The 19,317-nt window shown below is 47.9% G+C and overlaps 1 protein-coding gene across 1 annotated transcript in view; it reads right to left on the bottom strand.

Annotated features, from left to right (window-relative positions):
- LOC147120139 (parathyroid hormone 2 receptor-like) overlaps window positions 1-19,317 on the bottom strand; it is a 144,419-nt gene that overhangs the window by 96,944 nt on the left and 28,158 nt on the right. Inside the window, exons 3-5 of the mRNA XM_085983820.1 lie at window positions 12,617-12,727; window positions 12,352-12,473; window positions 12,020-12,114 (exon numbers count right to left, since the gene is read on the bottom strand). Of these exons, the coding sequence (XP_085839946.1) occupies window positions 12,020-12,114; window positions 12,352-12,473; window positions 12,617-12,727 (328 nt within the window). The remainder of the gene's footprint in view (window positions 1-12,019; window positions 12,115-12,351; window positions 12,474-12,616; window positions 12,728-19,317) is intronic.

Here is a 19,317-nt window from a genome sequence, read left to right as displayed (position 1 = left end):
CATTGGCACATGATGGTCGGGGTTTGTTTAAGCATGTTGTTCAAGATTTTTTTTGTATTTTGTGTTACAGCCCCAAGTTGAGCAGAGGCGTAGGACCCTCTCCGTGCTTGGGATCATTTTGATTACATTGTATGACTAAGATTGCAACATTTTTTAATAAGTTGTAATGTAACAAGTGATTGTAAATTTTGATTGCATTGTATAATGTAACAAGTGATGCAGGGGTATGAGACCCCTTATTGTAAACTGATGTATCTGTAAGATGCCTACCATACCACGTTTTTTTCTCGCATTTGAGGGGAATAGACGGGTCGGGGGATCAGTGGTAGGTAGCTATAGGTAAACACAGGGGATGGTTGTTTGTCGGGGGTCAGAAAATTTTGCTCACTCCTTCAAGTGGATACTACCATCAAGTTGGAAGTATCCAAAGGGCAGACTGTAGGGGTTTGCAAAGTCCCCTAAATCCCTGAAGATCGGAAAATATTGGTCCACATTGTGGACAAAGAATTATGTGATTTTGAATTGCCTCTGGGTTGGACAATTGTGTGATGTTTTAAAACGTGCCCAGAACCGCAAAAGGCTGCGTTGAGCTGGACAGCACGTGGACAACACCGGAATCAAGGAATTTCATGGAAAAATTCGCACACTTTAAGACAGTACACTTTATTAATAAAATTGTTCCCTAGAGTTTGGTAATTGTAAAGGGGTTTAAAAAAATGGCCGTCAGAAAGCATGGCCAGAGTACAAAAGAAGCAGCTCGCAGCTCGTGGATGTCTGTGTAAGTGGGAGGATCAAGCAGTGGCAGTCAGACCTGCCAATCAAAGGGAGTTTCCCTTCTCAGAAGCAATTGATGTTTGTTTATTGACTTAAGGGATTATCCACTTGCGCAGTAACCGCAGAACAATCGGTTTCTGTTTACACAGTAATCCAGCCTCATTCAAAACCCTTACACACATTGAGACACAATGAAACTCCGGAAAAGGACTTTTGAAAGAGAACAGTTTGGATTGAATGGGTTTTTGAATCACCCATCTCTGAACAATAGGGCAGTTGGATTCCCTTTTTTTTTAGCCCAGGTGAATCCGGATGAAGCCGGGTACACTTCGGCCCCAGAAGGTAGATACATCCAAACCACTCCAACCACTTTGAATCAGCCAATCACAGCCTTTCTCTTGTGTATTCAGACTTTTGGGTGCGAATTTTGCACACAGACCCTTTCAGCGCCAAAGAGCAGGAGCTGGCGGGATATAAAGGTAGCTCCTGAGAAGCTATCGCTCTCTTTTTTCCTTGGACCCCAGGTGAGCAGGTTTCTGACTCCTCAGCAAGGCAACCTAGTAAGGAGTTAGGGGTGGTAATTTAGGGGAAATTGCTAAGATTGTTTAATTAACATTGTAGCCATTAATCCCTCGCTTTTGCCATCTGCCTTCCCCTGTTAAGCAATTTACTGTAATTACTGTGTTCATGTGGTATAGTTTAAAATTTGATTATAGTTTCTTTAGTTTAATAAAATTTGACTTTCTCACATCCAGATCAGTTGTCCGTTTTTAATATATCATTAATTATAAGTTCCTCCAGTCAGAACTGGAAGGTGGGGTAACGATTCAAAACCGCTGTTTGGGAATTGGTTTACAGTGTAGCAGCAAAAGGCTGCCTGACCAGGTGAATTACCGTAAACCAGGTAAAAGATTGGAATTGGTCAGAGTGCAGGCAAAGGCTGCTGACCAGGTAAATTACCGTAAACCCCGAAAAAGATGCCCCCCTGCATGTCGTACTGAATTGCCTTGTGAGTAAGCTGGTATCAAGTGGGGCAACAGAGTGGTGGGACCTAATTGTCTGAGTTCAGAACCAAAACAAAACAGCCCAAAAATTGGTTCAACACCACAGCCTTCTTTAACGAGATCGGAAGGCTCTGCAAACCTGTTATTAAACTGGATTTGTAGTTCATTTGAAAAGAAAAAAAGCCAGGAGTTTTTGTTATGTGGTACTGTGGCGGAGGCACTAAGGGACTCCAATCAATTGTATATAATTCCCTTTAATAATATGTTAGCTACAGCCTGAGTCTGTATCTTTGTTTTCACTGTTTACATGTACAGAGCGCGATCACTTTAATAGCGCGGGTAAACACAATGATGTCACGCCATTCATCACGTGATCCCCCACCGGCAGGAAAAACATGATGACATCATGACGTCAGCCACGGGACCGCCCCAGTAGTCCTCGTGGAGCCTCCGAACTGACTAGACCTATATTCAATGTTCTCCTGTAGTTATCCATTAAACTCTGTTAGTTTTCATTAAACCTCATTTATTTGATCGCCTGAGTGGACCTCAGTCTTTTGGATAGGAACTAGACATTCCTACATTGGTGACCCCGACTTTTGCGAACGGTTTTCGCAGAAGTTACTGAACATGGAATCGAACGCCGTTGCTTTGAAGCTACCACAGTTCTGAGAGCAACAGCCAGCCGTGTGGTTCATCCAGGCTGAAGCCCTGTTTGCAATCAGGAACATCGTTGTGGATCAGACCCGTTACTATCACGTGGTCTCCGCCCTCGACAGCGCCACAGCCTTGCGGATTGTCAGCCTGCTTGGTAATCCACCAGAAGATTGCAAGTATGAAACGATAAAGGCGCGGTTGTTACAGGTCTTCGGGCTCATGAAGTCGGAGCGCGCCCACCGGCTGCTCAATATGCCCGGCCTCGGGGAATCCAAGCCGTCCGAGCTCATGAGCCAATTGCTCACGCTCCTGGGCTCCGAACCAGAATGCTTCCTCTTCAGGGAGCTATTCCTCACCCAGCTACCAGAGCAATTTCAGGCTGCCCTAGCCAGGTCGGAAGTCACAGACTGCGCAGAGCTGGCTGCCGATGCGGACAAGATCTTCGCGGTGACACAGCAGTACTGCGCTGCCACAAGGCACCCATCCCCCACAGACGCTGCTCCAGCCCCTCAACCTGCGGGATTGTGCTTCTACAATGCCCGTTTTGGCGCGAAAGCAGGACGCTGCCGCCCTCCCTGCAGCTTTTCGCTCAAAAAAAAAACAGCAGCCACCCTGTCGAAAGAGGACCGGTTATAACGAGTGCCCCGCGGCTGCGATGGCAATCGGTAATTCAGGAAAACTCCTCATCAACAGCTCCCTATCTGGTCGACGTTTCCTCTGCGACACCGGGGCGAAGTGTAGCTTCCTACCCGCGTCAAATCTTGATCTACAAGCCGGTGGGCACGGCCCCTCCCTCCAGGCGGCCAATGGCAGGGCCATTCTGACCTTCGGAAGCCGGCAGGTCCAGGTGTGCTTCGGCGGCCAGCGATTTTACTGGGATTTCATCACGGCCAAAGTCTCTCAAGCCATCCTCAGGGCGGATTTTTTGTGCACCAACAGCCTCCTGGTGAATGTACGGCACTGCCGGTTGATCAATGCGGCTACTTTTCACTCCATCCCGTGCCACCGCGGTAACACCGTGGCACGCACTGTCTCCTGCGCGTTCCCACCTCCGGATTACTTCACTCGCCTCCTCGGAGATTTCCCAGACCTGACCAGACCCACTTTCTCTTCCACGGCCACAAAACATGGTGTCGAACATCACATCACCACTACTGGCTCCCCGGTCTACGCATGGGCCTGGCGCCTCGAACCTGGTAAGCTCGCGGCTGCGAAAGCGGAGTTCGATACGATGGAGTGGCTAGGGATTATTCGCCGGTCGAATAGTCCCTGGTCTTCGCCTCTCCACATTGTTCCGAAACCTGGCGGCGGATGGCGGCCTTGCGGCAACTACCGACGCCTGAACGTCACCACTACTCCTGATCGGTACCCGATCCCTCATATTCAGGATTTCTCTGCCCATTTGGCGGGAAATACCATTTTTTCAAAAGTCGACCAGGTCCCCGTACACCCGCAAGACGTCCCGAAAACTGCAGTCATCACCCCATTCGGCCTGTTTGAATTTCTGCGGATGCCGTTTGGATTGAAGAGCGCTGCACAGGCTTTCCAGCACTTGATGGACTCCGTGCTTCGGGACCTCAAGTTTCTATTCGTCTACCTCGACGACATCCTCATCGCCAGCCCTAATAAAGAGGAGCACATCTGCCATTTGCGCACCCTCTTTAGATGCCTCAGTCAACACAGCTTGATCATCAACCCAGCCAAGTGCCAGTTCGGCCTGCAGCAGATTGATTTCTTAGGCCATCGCATCATATCGGATGGCGCAATTCCCCTGCAAACGAAGGTGGAGGCAGTTACTTCGTTCCCGCGCCCGCAGACCATCAAGGCCCTGCAAGAGTTCCTCAGGATGGTAAATTTTTATCACCGGTTCGTCCCTAATGCAGCTCTGCTCATGCAGCCCCTGTACGAGGCCCTCAAGGGCAAGTCCGGCAAGGATCCGATTAGCTGGACGGTCGACATGGACCAGGCATTTGTTGACACAAAAGGCGCTTTAGCCAACGCAACCATGCTGGCATACCCGCTGCCAGGTGTCACCATCGCCCTTACCACCGACGCATCAGACTACGCCATCGGCACAGTGCAGGAACAGTGGGTGCATGGGATGTGGCAACCGCTGGCTTTTTTCAGCCGTCAACTACGGCGAAACGAACGGAAGTACAGCACGTTCGACCGGGAGTTGCTGGCCCTTTTTCTGGCCATCCGCCATTTCCGGTTCTTGCTAGAGGGACGTCCATTCACGGCTTTTGTGGACACATCGGGGGAAGGCACCAGCAGCCAGGCTCATGGCACCATGACTGGCTCTGTTGCAAAGAAGGGAGGGAAAAAGAGTGGCAGGGCTATAGTAATAGGGGATTCGATTGTAAGGGGAATAGATAGGGGTTTCTGTGGTCGCGACCGAGACTCCAGGATGGTATGTTGCCTCCCTGGTGCAAGGGTCAAGGATGTCTCGGCGCGGGTGCAGAACATTCTGGAGGGGGAGGGGGAACAGCCAGTTGTCGTGATACATGTTGGTACCAACGACGTAGCTAAAAAAAGGGAAGAGGTCCTACAAGTAGAATTTAGGGAGTTAGGAGCCAAGCTAAAAAGTAGGACCTCGAAGGTAGTAATCTCTGGATTACTACCAGTGCCACGTGCTAGTAAGAGTACAGAGAACAGGATAGTTAGGCTAAATACGTGGCTTGAGCAGTGGTGTAAGAGGGAGGGTTTTAAATTTTTGAGGCATTGGAACCAGTTTTGTGGTAGGTGTGACCTATACAAAAGGGACGGTCTACACCTGTGCAGAGATGGAACTGATGTTCTCGGGGTAATTTTTGATAAAGCAGTTCGGGAGCATTTAAACTAGTATGGCAGGGGGCTAGAAACCTATGTAGTGAAATAGAGGAAAGTGAAAGGCAGACAGAAATAAATGGTAAAAGGGTGAGGAACAAAAAACAAAGGGCCAAACTAATTCATAAAAAATGTGAGCATAAAAAAAGCCTGAGGGTTTTATACCTTAATGCGAGAAGCATCAGGAACAAGGTAGATGAATTAGCTGTGGAAATAGAGGTTAATAATTATGATCTAATTGGGATTACGGAAACATGGTTGCAGGGTGAGCAGGGCTGGGAGCTTAACATACAGGGGTATTCAGTATTTAGGAAGGATCGACAAAAAAGAAAGGGAGGAGGGGTAGCATTGCTAGTAAAAAAGGGGATAAATGCAATTGAAAGGAAGGATATTAACTCAGTTAATACAGAATCTATATGGGTGGAGCTAAGAAATAGCGAGGGGCGAAAAACATTAATAGGAGTGGTATATAGGCCTCCAAATAGTAAAATAGAGGTTAGGGAGGGCATCACGAGGGAAATTAGAGAAGCGTGCAATAAGAGCACAGCTGTCATCATAGGTGACTTTAACTTACATATAGATTGGACTAGCCTAATCAGTAAAAATAATGAGGAGGAGGAATTCCTTGAGTGTTTAAGGGATGGTTATCTGGATCAATATGTCGAGGAACCAACTCGGGAACAGGCTATATTGGACTGGGTACTGTGCAATGAGAAGGGACTAATCAGTAATCTTGTTGTACGGGGACCCTTGGGTCAGAGCGATCATAACATGATCGATTTCTCACTCGAAATGGAGAGCGAAGAAATTGACTCAGAGACTAAGGTCCTGAATTTAAACAAGGGGAATTATGATGCCATGAGACGGGAACTGAGTAGGTCTGATTGGACAACGTTCCTGGGAGGACTGGAGGTAGATAAACAATGGCAAACATTTAAAGATAGAATGACAAAATTGCAAAAATTGTTTATACCAATCTGGCATAAAAGGAAATCTAAAAAGGTGACTCAACCGTGGATAACAGGGGAAATTAGAGACAGCATAAAATCCAAAGATAGGGCGTATAAAATAGCCAAAAAAAGCGCCAGAGCGGAAGATTGGGAACAGTTTAAGATAGAGCAAAGGAGGGCAAAGGGCATAATCAAGAGGGGCAAAATAGCTTACGAAAACAAGCTGGCGGAAAATATAAAAACTAACTCCAAAAGCTTTTATAAGTATATCAAAAGGAAAAGACTGGTGAAAACCAAAGTTGGTCCATTGCAGTCAGATACGGGGGAATATATAATGGGAAATAAGGAAATGGCAGATCAACTAAATGCATACTTTGGGTCAGTCTTTACGAAGGAAGACACAAAAAACCTCCCTGGGATATCGGGAAAAATAGGGACATTGGCAAAGGAGGAACTGACGCAAATCAATATCTCTAAGGATATGGTGTTAAGGAAGCTAAAGGGATTGAAGGTGGACAAATCCCCAGGGCCTGATAACATGCATCCTAGGGTACTGAAGGAGGTGGCCCTAGAGATAGCGGATGCACTAAGGATGATTTTTCAGAATTCATTAGACTCGGGAACAGTGCCCATGGATTGGAGGGTAGCTAACGTTACCCCACTATTCAAAAAGGGGGGTAGGGAAAAAGCAGGTAATTACAGACCTGTAAGCCTTACATCAGTTGTGGGCAAAATGCTGGAGTCCATCATTAAGGATGAAATAGCGGAGCACTTAGCAAATGGGGACAGGATAGGACAGAGTCAACATGGATTTACAAAGGGTAAATCGTGCTTGACTAATCTATTGGAATTTTTTGAGGGAGTAACTGGTAGAATAGATGGGGGAGAGCCAGTAGATGTGGTGTACCTGGACTTCCAAAAGGCCTTCGATAAGGTCCCACATAAAAGATTAGCATGGAAAATTGAGGCTCATGGGATAAAGGGGAAAGTATTGGCGTGGATAGGGAACTGGCTGTCAGATAGAAAACAGAGAGTTGGAATAAACGGCTCATTTTCTGAATGGCATGCAGTAACAAGTGGGGTACCACAGGGATCTGTCCTGGGCCCCCAGCTGTTCACAATTTACATTAATGACCTGGATCAGGGAGTCGGATGCAGCATTTCCAAATTTGCAGACGACACTAAACTAGGAGGGGGGGTGGGCTCAGAGGAAGAGACCAGGAAGCTCCAGAGCGATTTGGACAGACTGGGCGATTGGGCGGATAAATGGCAGATGCACTATAATGTGGACAAGTGCGAAGTTATCCACCTTGGGTGCAGGAACGGGAGGGCAAATTATTATTTAAATGGCAATAGATTGGGAGAGGGGGAAGTACAGAGAGACCTGGGTGTTCTTGTACACCAGTCACTGAAGGCGAGCATGCAGGTGCAACAGGCGGTCAAGAAGGCAAACGGTATGCTGGCCTTCATAGCAAAAGGGTTAGAATACAGGAACAGGGATACCTTGCTGCAGCTGTACAGGGCACTGGTGAGACCACACCTCGAGTACTGTGTACAGTTTTGGTCGCCTCATCTGAGGAAGGATGTTCTTGCCATGGAGGGGGTGCAGCGGCGATTCACCAGGCTGATACCAGGAATGGCGGGAATGACCTATGAGGAGAGACTATGTAGTTTAGGGATGTACACACTGGAGTTTAGAAGATTGAGAGGGGACCTCATAGAAGTGTATAAAATTCTGACAGGTCTAGACAGACTGGATGCAGAAGGAATGTTTCCCTTGGCGGGTGAGAACAGAACTAGAGGACATAATTTAAGGATAAGGGCTAAACCATTTAGGACAGAGATGAGGGGGAATTTCTTCACTCAGAGAGTGGTGAACCTGTGGAACTCATTGCCACAGAGGGCAGTGTACGCCAGCTCATTAAATATATTTAAGAGGGAATTAGATATATTTCTACGGGCAAAAGGGGTTAAGGGTTACGGAGAGAAGGCGGGGACGGGATACTGAATTAAAGGATCAGCCATGATCTCATTGAATGGCGGAGCAGGCACGAAGGGCCGAATGGCCTACTCCTGCTCCTATCTTCTATGTATCTATGTATCTATAAGCCACTAACGTTCGCTAATACCAAGACCGCCGAACTGTGGTCAGCTCGGCAACAACGTCAGTTGATGTTTATCTCAGAATTCACCACTGACGTTCAGCATGTGTCCGGTAAGGACAACCTGGTGGCAGATTGCCTCTCCCGCGCGACCGTTCATGCAGTCCAGCTCGGCATCGACTATGCCCTCATGACTGCAGATCAAGCCTTGGATCCGGAAGTCCAATCTTACAGAACCAACCCCTCTAGCCTCCAAGCGGCCGACGTCAAATTCCATGCCACGGGCACTACGCTACTCTGCGACGTCTCCGTAGGAGATCCTTGCCCTATCGTCCCAGTCGCCTGGCGCCGAAAAGTTTTTGACGCCATACACGGGTTGTCGCACCCTGGCATGAAGGCCTCGCAACGGCTAATGTCGTCCAAATTCGTGTGGCGGGGCATGCACATGGATGTTCGCGACTGGGCCAACACCTGCGTGGCCTGCCAAAAGGCCAAGGTGCAGCGTCACGTCAAGGCTCCATTGGCCACTTTCACTGTTCCGGAACGTAGGTTTGATCATGTGCATGTGGACCTGGTGGGGCCACTTCCGCCTTCGCATGGGTTTACTCATCTTTTTACAATGGTGGACCGCACCACTCGATGGCCGGAGGCGGTTCCTTTGTCATCCACCACTTCTGCAGTCATCGCCGGGGCATTCATCTCCTCTTGGGTCGCCCGTTTCGGGGTACCGGCGGACATCTCGTCTGATCGTGGGCCGCAGTTTTCTTCGGAGCTCTGGAGCGCTGTGGCTCAGGGGCTTGGCGTCAAGCTACATCGCACCACTGCCTACCATCCACAGGCGAACGGCCTGTGCGAACGATTCCACAGGTCGCTCAAGGCCGCACTGCGAGCCAGCCTTCAAGGTGCGGGCTGGGTGGACAGGATTCCTGGGTGGACAGGATTCCATGGGTCCTTTTGGGTCTTCGTACGGCACCTAAAGAAAATCTTCGCTCGTCCTCAGCGGAGCTTGTATATGGCCAGCTGCTACGTGTACCAGGGGATTTCCTTCTGACTCCAACAGAGCCATGGTCCGCATCCCAGCAGCTCGTCAGACACCAGGAGGCAACCAGAAGTTTCACTCCAGTGCCTACGTCGCATCACGGCTTGCAGAGCTCCCACGTCCCACGCCAACTATGTGTTTATCCGCCACGACGCTCATCGGGACCCGCTCAAACCCTCTTACACTGGTCCTTTCCGCATGATAGAACCGGGAGACAAATCTTTTTCGGTCGATGTCAGAGGTAAACCAGACCACATTTTGGTTGACCGGTTGAAGCCGGCTCTCTTGGAACTTGACCGCCCAGTCGAGATCGCACAACCGCCGAAACGTGGCTGACCGCCCACAGTCACCGTGCCAGATCAAACGCAACCGCCCACCAGCTCGCCCGCTGTCCATCAGCTTCCACTTCAAGGCTACAGAAGTCGATCTGACAGGCTTGTCAGGCCTCCTCGCCGTTTTACTTTTGCTATTAAAGACAATTCTGGGGGGGCGCATGTGGCGGAGCCACTAAGGGACTCCAATCAATTGTATATAATTCCCTTTAATAATATGTTAGCTACAGCCTGAGTCTGTATCTTTGTTTTCACTGTTTACACGTACAGGGCGCGATCACTTTAATAGCGCGGGTAAACACGATGACGTCACGCCGTTCATCACGTGATCCCCCACCGGCGGGAAAAACGTCATGACGTCATGACGTCAGCCACAGGACCGCCCCAGCAGTCCTCGTGGAGCCTCCGAACTGACTAGACCTATATTCGATGTTCTCCTGTAGTTATCTGTTAAACTCTGTTAGTTTTCATTAAACCTTGTTTATTTGATCGCCTGAGTGGACCTCAGTCTTTTGGATAGGAACTAGACATTCCTACAGTACATGTAATACTGGGAAAGGTGGGACCATAGTTTTGTTGTATTTAAGAGGGGAATATGTAAAAAAAAATTAAGGGGAAAGCAGTGTAATGTATTATCACATGGTTTAGTATGAGCATGCTCAGTTTGCTCTGGCCGAGTAAAGCAAGTACATGGACTAGCAACTCATCGTGTCTCTGTCCTTCATTTGTTCTACCCACATATATTACACATAGTATCACCCACTTCTCTCCCAACAAGGGATGAGGTCTGGCCTGTATTGCAGGTTGGATGGGCTTCATGCTAACGCCGTAGAGATCAGTTGGGAGTGAGCAGAACTGTGTTACTTGAAGGAAGTGGTGGGAGCCCTGGCAGAATGTGCAGCAGAGGCGAGAGCCACACCTGAGAACACAGCAGAGGACTAGGAGGGAGCAAAGGCTGGGCAAGGACAATAAATGGGGTTGGGGTGGACAGAGCTAGCAATTATCATGACAGGGGAAAATAGGTTGAAACATTTGTTTTCAATGATTTCATTGGTCCATATTGTCGCATATTAGCTTTGATCAGTGTCAGGACACATTGCCAGGTAGTTGACATGGAACAGTAAGAAACATTGCGCAATGCAATATTACAAAGCACAAGCACAAAACATTAACATCTATTCTCAGTACTTTTTCTTAGCAGGTGAGGTTGAATACGTGTGGTCTAGTCAAAGCCCAGAACATTGGCAGTAATATTTAAGACACTGTCTTAAGTATATGTCTTTGGTACATGTGCTATACAATTGCATAAATTGAAAATTTGGCACACAATATAAATTACATTTTCTTCTTGTAATAAACTGACTGTAAAAAGTACACTTACGCAATCTCGTTCCATGGGACAGCAGAAATCCCAATCGTGAGTTTTGCTTCCGTGGCCAGTAGTCTGAAGTATAGTGTATGTGGCCAATGCATTAATTACCTCAGAGAACGAATACAGCTTCTGTTTTAACAAGTGTCAACATTCACCGTATTTTTATGCTACACGCCTTTTTGATTTAACTTTGATAACCGTTCTATGTATTGGGACATGTTGTGCTTATGCATCTGTGAAGATCTGTGAAGAATAGTAATACATCAATTGCAGGGCCATTGATTTTTCTCTGCCCTGCTCCCAAATAGCACCAAAAAATGTGTGCAATGCAGAGGAAGAATGGGAGCTTAATTCTTTAATCCCATTTTGCTCCTGAATAGCAGCATCACGGAGAGCATCACAGCAAAACCCAATGCTGTCCTCACCCAACATCTACATATGCTCAATCTTCAGCAGGGATAGTGGTTTGGAGCTGCATCCTTTGGACAATTATGGCACCCTAACTGCTGCCCCCGCTGAACTTAGCCCAGACCAGGCCCTTTCTGTTTTATATGATTTAATGCTCTACCTGATGTTGACACACACTGGGTACATTTTTCAATTTAGTGCTGCCGCTGCTGAGCTTCATACATCAGCAGCACTTAGCTGGAATGTAAAAACTCTTGCCATCTCATTATCTCTCTGACCAATCTTGCTCACTACCGGGCCAAATGCCTGTTGGTCAGGTTCGGTGTGATTTTTCGGTTGGAACCTCCCGCCCGCCCAGGAGACACCGGACGTAGTCGACCAAGGCCTGCTTGCTCCGGGGAGCTCTCCTACCACCCTTCATGCCTCAGGCACACCTGCCTCCATTGCACAAAGCTCTGTGCTAGCAATGCTAAATTGTAAAATGTACCCCGTTACATTCCTTCTCATATTTAAAATGGTAATGGATAAAAAAAAAGACCAATCTTTTGCACTTACTTGAAATACCCTATGATCATAATGGCTATGGTCAATGAGCAGAGTGACACAGAGTATCCCACGGTATACATTACATATAATCGTTCAAAGAAGTCCTGTTAAATAAGAATGCATCATGTAAAAATCAAAAAGCAGATAATGTTCTGTAAAAAGAGATTTCTTTTTTCTTTTTGCTAACGATATAATTTTGAAGTAAACTGAAAATAGCATTACCAAATATTTGGGATGAAATCAGACTTCACTATTAATCCCGTCCCCCACCGCCTCCATCCCCAATAGATTTTAACACAAAAGGCCTGTAGAATTTCACAAAGGGAAATTTCAACTTTTACTTGTCTCTGGCTGCTGTCGGGCTGCAGGAACGTGATGCACTCTGTGTAATTCGTCCATGTTCGGTTTAGGTTTTCAACAAACGCCCATTTCCCATCATCATCGCAGTAGCGATAGGCAAATCCTGCAAACAAATAGGAAAAAAAAAACCTTCTTGTTATTTTAAGAGCTGTGGGGTCTCTTCTGGCTGATTATTCTTTTGCCATTGATAAATGTGGACTCAGCAATAATGAGCAAAGAAAGAAGTGACGTTTCAAAGCACAGTACCATTGTGATTAAAGTCGTAAATGTAACTTGGGCACGGAACAGCGGTGAGCTCTCCTAGGACTCCAGTTGGCCAGCATGTTAAGCCATCCCACTCTGGAAAACAATATCCATCTGAAAAAGGACAGGATATAATAAAGACAGAGAATGTGATGGTCAAGTCCGAGGAGCATTGAGTGCACCATAAAGTTCTTAAAAAACTCTTTTTTTTTCAGAATAACAATAGTCGCCTGATCAAATTATAAAAATTATATAGAATTTGTTAAGCAGGATTTGAGCACATATTATTGCAATATATAAGGCATCAGCCACGGCTCAGTAGATAACACCCTTGCCTCTGAGTCAGAAGGTTGTGTGTCAAGTCCCCCTCCAGGAGAGTGACGTCATGACGTCATCACGTTCTTCCCACCATTGGGGCATCATGTGACTAACGGCATGACATCATCACGTTGAAACCATGCTGTAAAGGTAACTAGGCATTGTACAGTCAGTGTAATTAAAGGTACAGGCACAGACAGTAACTACATTGCTGTTAAAGGAATTATGTACAACCGCTCTGAGTCCTTTGGTGGCTCCGCCACAATATAATTGTTACGGTTTGGGCTGGTCCAGATACTTTAGAGATGATTTTACTCCCTCTACCCAACAGAAATGGGGAGTTAGCAGAGTTAAAATCCAAGTGGTTAACTTACCAGCTGGGTCCTGGATCTTTGTCAGGTAAAGGTATTAAGGGTTACGGAACCAAGTTGGGCAAATGGAGTTTAGATACCGATCAGCCATGGTCTAATTGAATGGCGGAACAGGCTTGAGGGGCTGAATGGCCTGCTCCTGTTCCTATGTCCTTTGCCATTTTAACTGGGCAGCCTAGGCATTCGCCTGAATCAGGTGGGAGCCTCATTACTGTATGCAAGTCGGGATCCTATGACATACACAGTATTCTGATGCAATTTAGAGGGCCTACTAGGCGGAGTGTATGAACACTCCACTCGGTAAAACCTGGTAGCGAAGAGGAAATGACTCCTCCGGGCTACACAAGAATAATGTGAGCACAGCTTCCCCGAACTTTATCGGTGCTGTTTTGTGACGAAAATGGCGTCCAGGCCATGCGCGTGCACTTCTGGTGCCAGACGCCATCTTGGTGAGGGCATTAGAGTCAGTGCTGGGAGTGTGTGCCAGAAGTATGTTGAGTGAGCAGATCGTGACGTCAATCAGCATGCAACACTGGTTTGACGCCAGTGCTGCCTTTTTCATCCTCAACGTCCTGTCTTAACTTCGCACAGCTGAACATGCATTCAGCAGCAGCAAGGACCCCCTACCAGCAGTATTTAAAGGAATCATCACCTACTTACAAGTTAGTTGCTGATTAATTTATACTGGCTCTGTCTAAGTTTGTAGAAGTGTTTGGAGCTTTCTAGAGTTGTGTAAAGTTGGTGAGGTGACAGGGAATGGTGCTGCAAGTGGAGAAGGCCTTGGTTCTGACTTCGAGGGTCCTGGTCAGACCACTTGCTCCCAGTCATGGGTGCTCTAGTTGTCGTCCCCCTTGGCCTGCAGCAAGACAGGGAGATGGAGCAGAGGCAGCAAAAAAGAGAACAAGCTGCCCGGCTGCACCACCTCGGTAAAGGCATCAGCAGTCTGGGATGGCTGGTTGACAGGCAACAGCAAGTGTAATGGTGGAGTGGCAATGGTGGGGGGATGAATGCTGTCATCCTGAGAGAGGACAGCAGGCTCGTGCTCCACAGAGTCAGTGCCACTCCCCCGGGGCGAGGCCTCAGCATTTCTGGCATCTGTTGAAGGACAGATTGCTGGACTGCTGTGACACCCTGCAAGCCCCTTTCCACACTGGTAAATGCAGCCATGATGGCAGCAGTCTGAGCTTGCGTGGCAGCAAGCAGATCCTGCATGAGAGTCGACTGAGCTTGCATGGCAGAAGTCTGAGCTTCCACTGCAGCACTCAGACATCAGGTAGCTTCGGTTTGTGCTACAATGAAGCTGAGACATCGACCATCAGACACTGCATCATGGTTGGGTCCACAAGTGCGCTAGTCGATCAGCCCACCGCTTCCATCGTGGAAAGGATGGGCTCCAAGCTCTGCCCAAAGCCCTGTGCCAAGTTGGCACTGGGCTCCTCCCTGCTCCTTGACATTGTACGCAGGCTTTCTGGCAGGCCTACCAATGCACCAAGCATTTCATTGTACATACCCACCAGCCTTCTTCTGTAGGCCGCCCCATCAAAGCCCTCATCTGAGTCCTCTGGCGCAGAACTCGTGTGCGACCTCACCTTCAGGGAGCTGGCACCTGTGCTACCCTTTCCACCCACCCTGGCTGCAGCCCACTCATGCCTGGTGACTCACCACATGCAGATCCCGCCTCTAAACCAATCTCTAAATTCTGCGCAGTGCCAGTATTTTAGCTGGTGATTGCGAGTGTCAGATTGAGAGATGGTGCCTCTTATTCTTCATCATCACTCTCCCCTCCATCTTCTTCTTCAACCATTGGCTGGGTAGGTTGGATTTCTTGGGTCTCTGAAGTGAGAAAGTGTAGGGTTTTGGCAAGGGGAGGGGGTAAAGCAAGAGATGTACACTTACACCATGTACAGCTTGTAAATCAGAAGAGATTGTGGGATGAGGGGTAAGTGGGATGTGAGAAGGAGGATTACATATGAGGATACTGGCATCTTGTATTCTTTCAGCCCAGGTGCCGGTCACAGGCTCAGCGATGCCCTCCCAAGAATGACCAGCAGTGTCTCCTCCATGGGGTTGAGGTGATACAGGCACGTCTGACCCCCGCCAGTTAGGTGCTGCTGGTGCCAGTTGTAAGCCACCTTTTCCTGGAAGAGAAAAGGAAGTGTGTCAGTGGGTGTGGTGCCATGTGTTTGAGTGACATGCCTGTCATGGTTGAATAGCTACCAGTATGTGCAAGCTGTGAGATTTAGTTGTGAGGCTTGCAGCAGTAGTAAGTGTGTGAGGGTGAGGTGAAGCTATGAATGTTAGGTATGAGTCATGTTTAGTAGTGATTGTTGGTAGGTAGGTGATGGGGGTGTGGTGCATTGAGCAGTGTATGAGGCTGGTGGTGCAGTTGGTGGAATATGGCATTTGAAGATGAATTCACTGACCTTGACCACTCGTATGAGGTCATTAAACTTCTTCCTGCACTGCATCCACGTCCTCAGGGCTACACTTCTGACATTCACCACAGTGGCTATCTGTTCCCATTGCAATTTACACTATTGCCTGGAGGGCCTCCTGGCCCCCCTGTGGAAAGAACACCTCTCTCCTCCTATCCACCTCCTGTACCAAGGCCTCCAGTGCTGCATCCAAGAACATTGGTGCATGCTCTCTCCCCTGTTGTGCCATCTTTAATTGTTGTTCACTCTCTTCCCCAGCCAGTTCAATGATCTGCCACAGGCATAATGCACCTCCTCTTTAAGAGCTGCAGACTGCCTTTAAGTAGTGCAGGCTAGCTTTAATTGGTGCTAGCCTCGCACAAACTTGGGCCCCTGCTGAGCGTTCAGCCACTAATGCAGTGTATTCAGCACTGGGCTGAACTCCACAATCATGGAAATAAGCAGGCAGCACCATGTTGGCACGCTACCTGCAGTCCTCCGAACGGTCACAGGCTGATCGCGCATCACGATCCCCACATGGGGCAAACCAATTTCTAGGCCTTTGGGTCCAGCACCTGAGATAATAACATTTTCTTTCAAAATCAGACAAACAGTCTGTCAGTTAATCAGGCTGTGTAGTTTTAGTGCTCTGCTAAATTTATTTCCTGACATTCAGAGCAGGAATACCATTCTTAACCATTACCTCACTAGTTAAGTTGCCATCAAACCATTTGGGAACTGCAAACTGAGAGTTATTGTAGGTGAGTTCTGGTTGGCCAGATTTCTGCTGGTATGGGCAGCTCTTACTCATCAATAACCTGCTCACTGATGCTCAGTTTGGATTCTGCCAGGACCACTCAGCTCCCGACCTCATTACAGCCTTGATCCAAACATGGACAAAGGAGCTAAATTCCTGAGGTGAGGCGAGAGTGACTGCCCTTGACATCAAGGCAGCATTTGACCGAGTATGGCATCAAGGAGCCCTAGTAAAAGTGAAGTCAATGGGAATTGCGGGGGCGGGGGGTGGTGGGGGGGGTGAAACCCTCCACTGGCTGGAATTATACCTAGCACAAAGGAAGATGGTTGTGGTGGTTGGAGGTCAATCATCACCGCCCCAGGACATCACTGCAGGAATTTCTCAGGGCAGTGTCCTAGGCCCAACCATCTTCAGCTGCTTCATCAATGACCTTCCCTCCAACATAAGGTGAGAAATGGGGATGTTCGCTGATGTGTTCAACGCCATTCACAACTCCTCAGATAATGAAGCAGCATGCAACAAGACCTAGATGACATTCAGGCTTGGGCTAATAAGTGGCAGGTAACATTCATGCCACGGAAGTGCCAGGCAATGACTATCTCCAACAAGCGAGAGTTAAACCACCTCCCCTTGACATTCAATGGCATTACCATCGCTGAATCCCCCACCATCAACATCCTGGGGGGGTCACCATTGACAAGAAACTTAACTGGACCAGCCTCATAAACACTACGGCAACAAGAGCAGGTCAGAGGCTGGGTATTCTGCGGCGAGTGTCTCACCTCCTGACTCCCCAAAGCCTTTCCACCATCTACAAGGCACAAGTAAGGAGTGTGATGGAATACTCTCCAGAAAGCTGTGGAGGCTGGGTCATTGAATATATTTAAGGTGGAGATAGACAGTTTTTTGAATGGTAAAGGAGTCAAGGGCTATGGGGAGCAGGCAAGGAAGTGGAGTTGAGGTCAAGATCAGATCAGCCATGATATCATTGAATGGCGGAGCAGGCTCGAGGGGCCAAATGACCTACTCCTGTTCCTACGTCTTATGTTCTTATGTTCTCTCCACTTGCCTGGATGAGTGCAGCTCCAACAACACTCAAGAAGCTTGACACCATCCAGGACAAAGCAGCCCGCTTGATTGGCACCCCATCCACCACCTTAAACACACCCTCCACTACCGGCATACCATGGCTGCAGTGTGTACCATCTACAAGATGCACTGCAGCAACTCGCCAAGGCTTCTTCGGCAGCACCTCCCAAACCCGCGACCTCTCCCACCTAGAAGGACAAGGGCAGCAGGCGCATGGGAACACCACCACCTCCAAATTCCCCTCCAAGTCCCACACCATCCTGACTTGGAAGTATATCGCCGTTCCTTCATCGTCGCTCGGTCAAAATCCTGGAACTACCTCCATAACAACACTGTGGGAGTACATTCACCACACGGACTGCAAAGGTTCAAGAAGGCGACTCACCACCACCTTCTCAAAGGCAATTAAAGATGGGCAATAAATGCTGGCCTTGCCAGCGACGCCCACATCCCATAAACGAATAAAAAAATTTATCCAGCAGAAACTGATTAGCATTTGCATTAGTTATCATTAAAATAAAAGTGGAAAGATTAACATTCCGATTCCAAAAGTGAAAAACATTCGGAAAATTGCCCATCAAATTTCAACAGAACGGCACTTTCAAAGATTGTGGGCGTTTTCTCTCCCACACCGACCTCACAGAGTCAGTCACTGTGGCATCCGAAGAGTGTTCAGGAAAAAAAATTGTCAGCTTCATCATTCAGATATCAAAGCACTGAGAACAGATCAACCGTTCCCGAATGCCTGCTAATTTGCCCTTTGAAGCCATTAGCAGTCTCTTCAAGAAAGCCTTTACTTTTTAGACAATACTGGTTGTTGCATATTTTGTGAAGTTGTCAGTATAATCAATGAGTGAATGTATGCTCGCTTAAAATGATGAAGTGCATGTTTCTTCAGCATACAAAGGCCTGTGGCTGCATGCCAGCTTCCACTAAAATGGATAGGGCATATTCTAGTGCGCAGCGCATTCTGAGTAGGGACAGCTGCCAATAGGGTGCAGAATCATGGAATGGATCCTGTTGAGATAGGGACTTGGGAGAATCACGTTTGGAGCAGGGAATTGATAAGTTGAATTAATTATTACAGTGCCTTCCCAGGCTGCAGTTCGGGCCTGTCTCTGACCCATGAGAAGTGAAAGTGCATAGACACAAACAGCAAATAGGAAGTATTTTTCTCCCAGATTGCCAGCTGGGCCCGGGAGACCATACCTTCATTCCAGTAGACTCATGAACAACCCGGGAGGGTTGGCACCCTATCCAACTGCTAATCTGCTACTTCTGGAGACTGAGAGGTGGGTGGCTGGGATGATTGCGCTGAGCCTTTGAGGACTGAAGTGACTCTCGTTTCAGTGAATCTGCTGTCCCTGAGGGACTTGCTGTCAGTTGCAATTTTTTTATTGCACTGTCCAGGGGAATTAGACCCAGGTCTGAAACTCCCTCAGGTGCTGGCATGTGAAGGAGCCTTAAAGAAGTAGGCACAATGTTATTATCATGAGAAACAGGAGCATCTGTTACTTCTCCTTGCCGCCCACTGGACCAGGGCACAGACTCAGATGTGCCACTAGTCAGTATTATTACAGACACAATCGTCCCAATCAAGTCTTGGAAGCCCTGTGAAAGTGTTGTGTTCAGGTTGTCCCTCAGAGCATCGACTGAAACAGTGATAGTGCCACTCCAAAAACCATTGATGTCTTTATAACCTCCTCCAGGAGCTTAGTTGGCATAGAAATCTCCTGGACTATCACTCTCTCCAGG

The sequence above is a fragment of the Somniosus microcephalus genome, chromosome 4, assembly GCF_052327205.1.
Source record: "Somniosus microcephalus isolate GS21.2 chromosome 4, FLI_Smic_1.0, whole genome shotgun sequence".
NCBI lineage: Eukaryota > Metazoa > Chordata > Chondrichthyes > Squaliformes > Somniosidae > Somniosus > Somniosus microcephalus.
The sequence above is the reverse complement of the archived record's forward strand: the minus strand, read 5'-3'. Positions and strand labels throughout refer to the sequence as shown.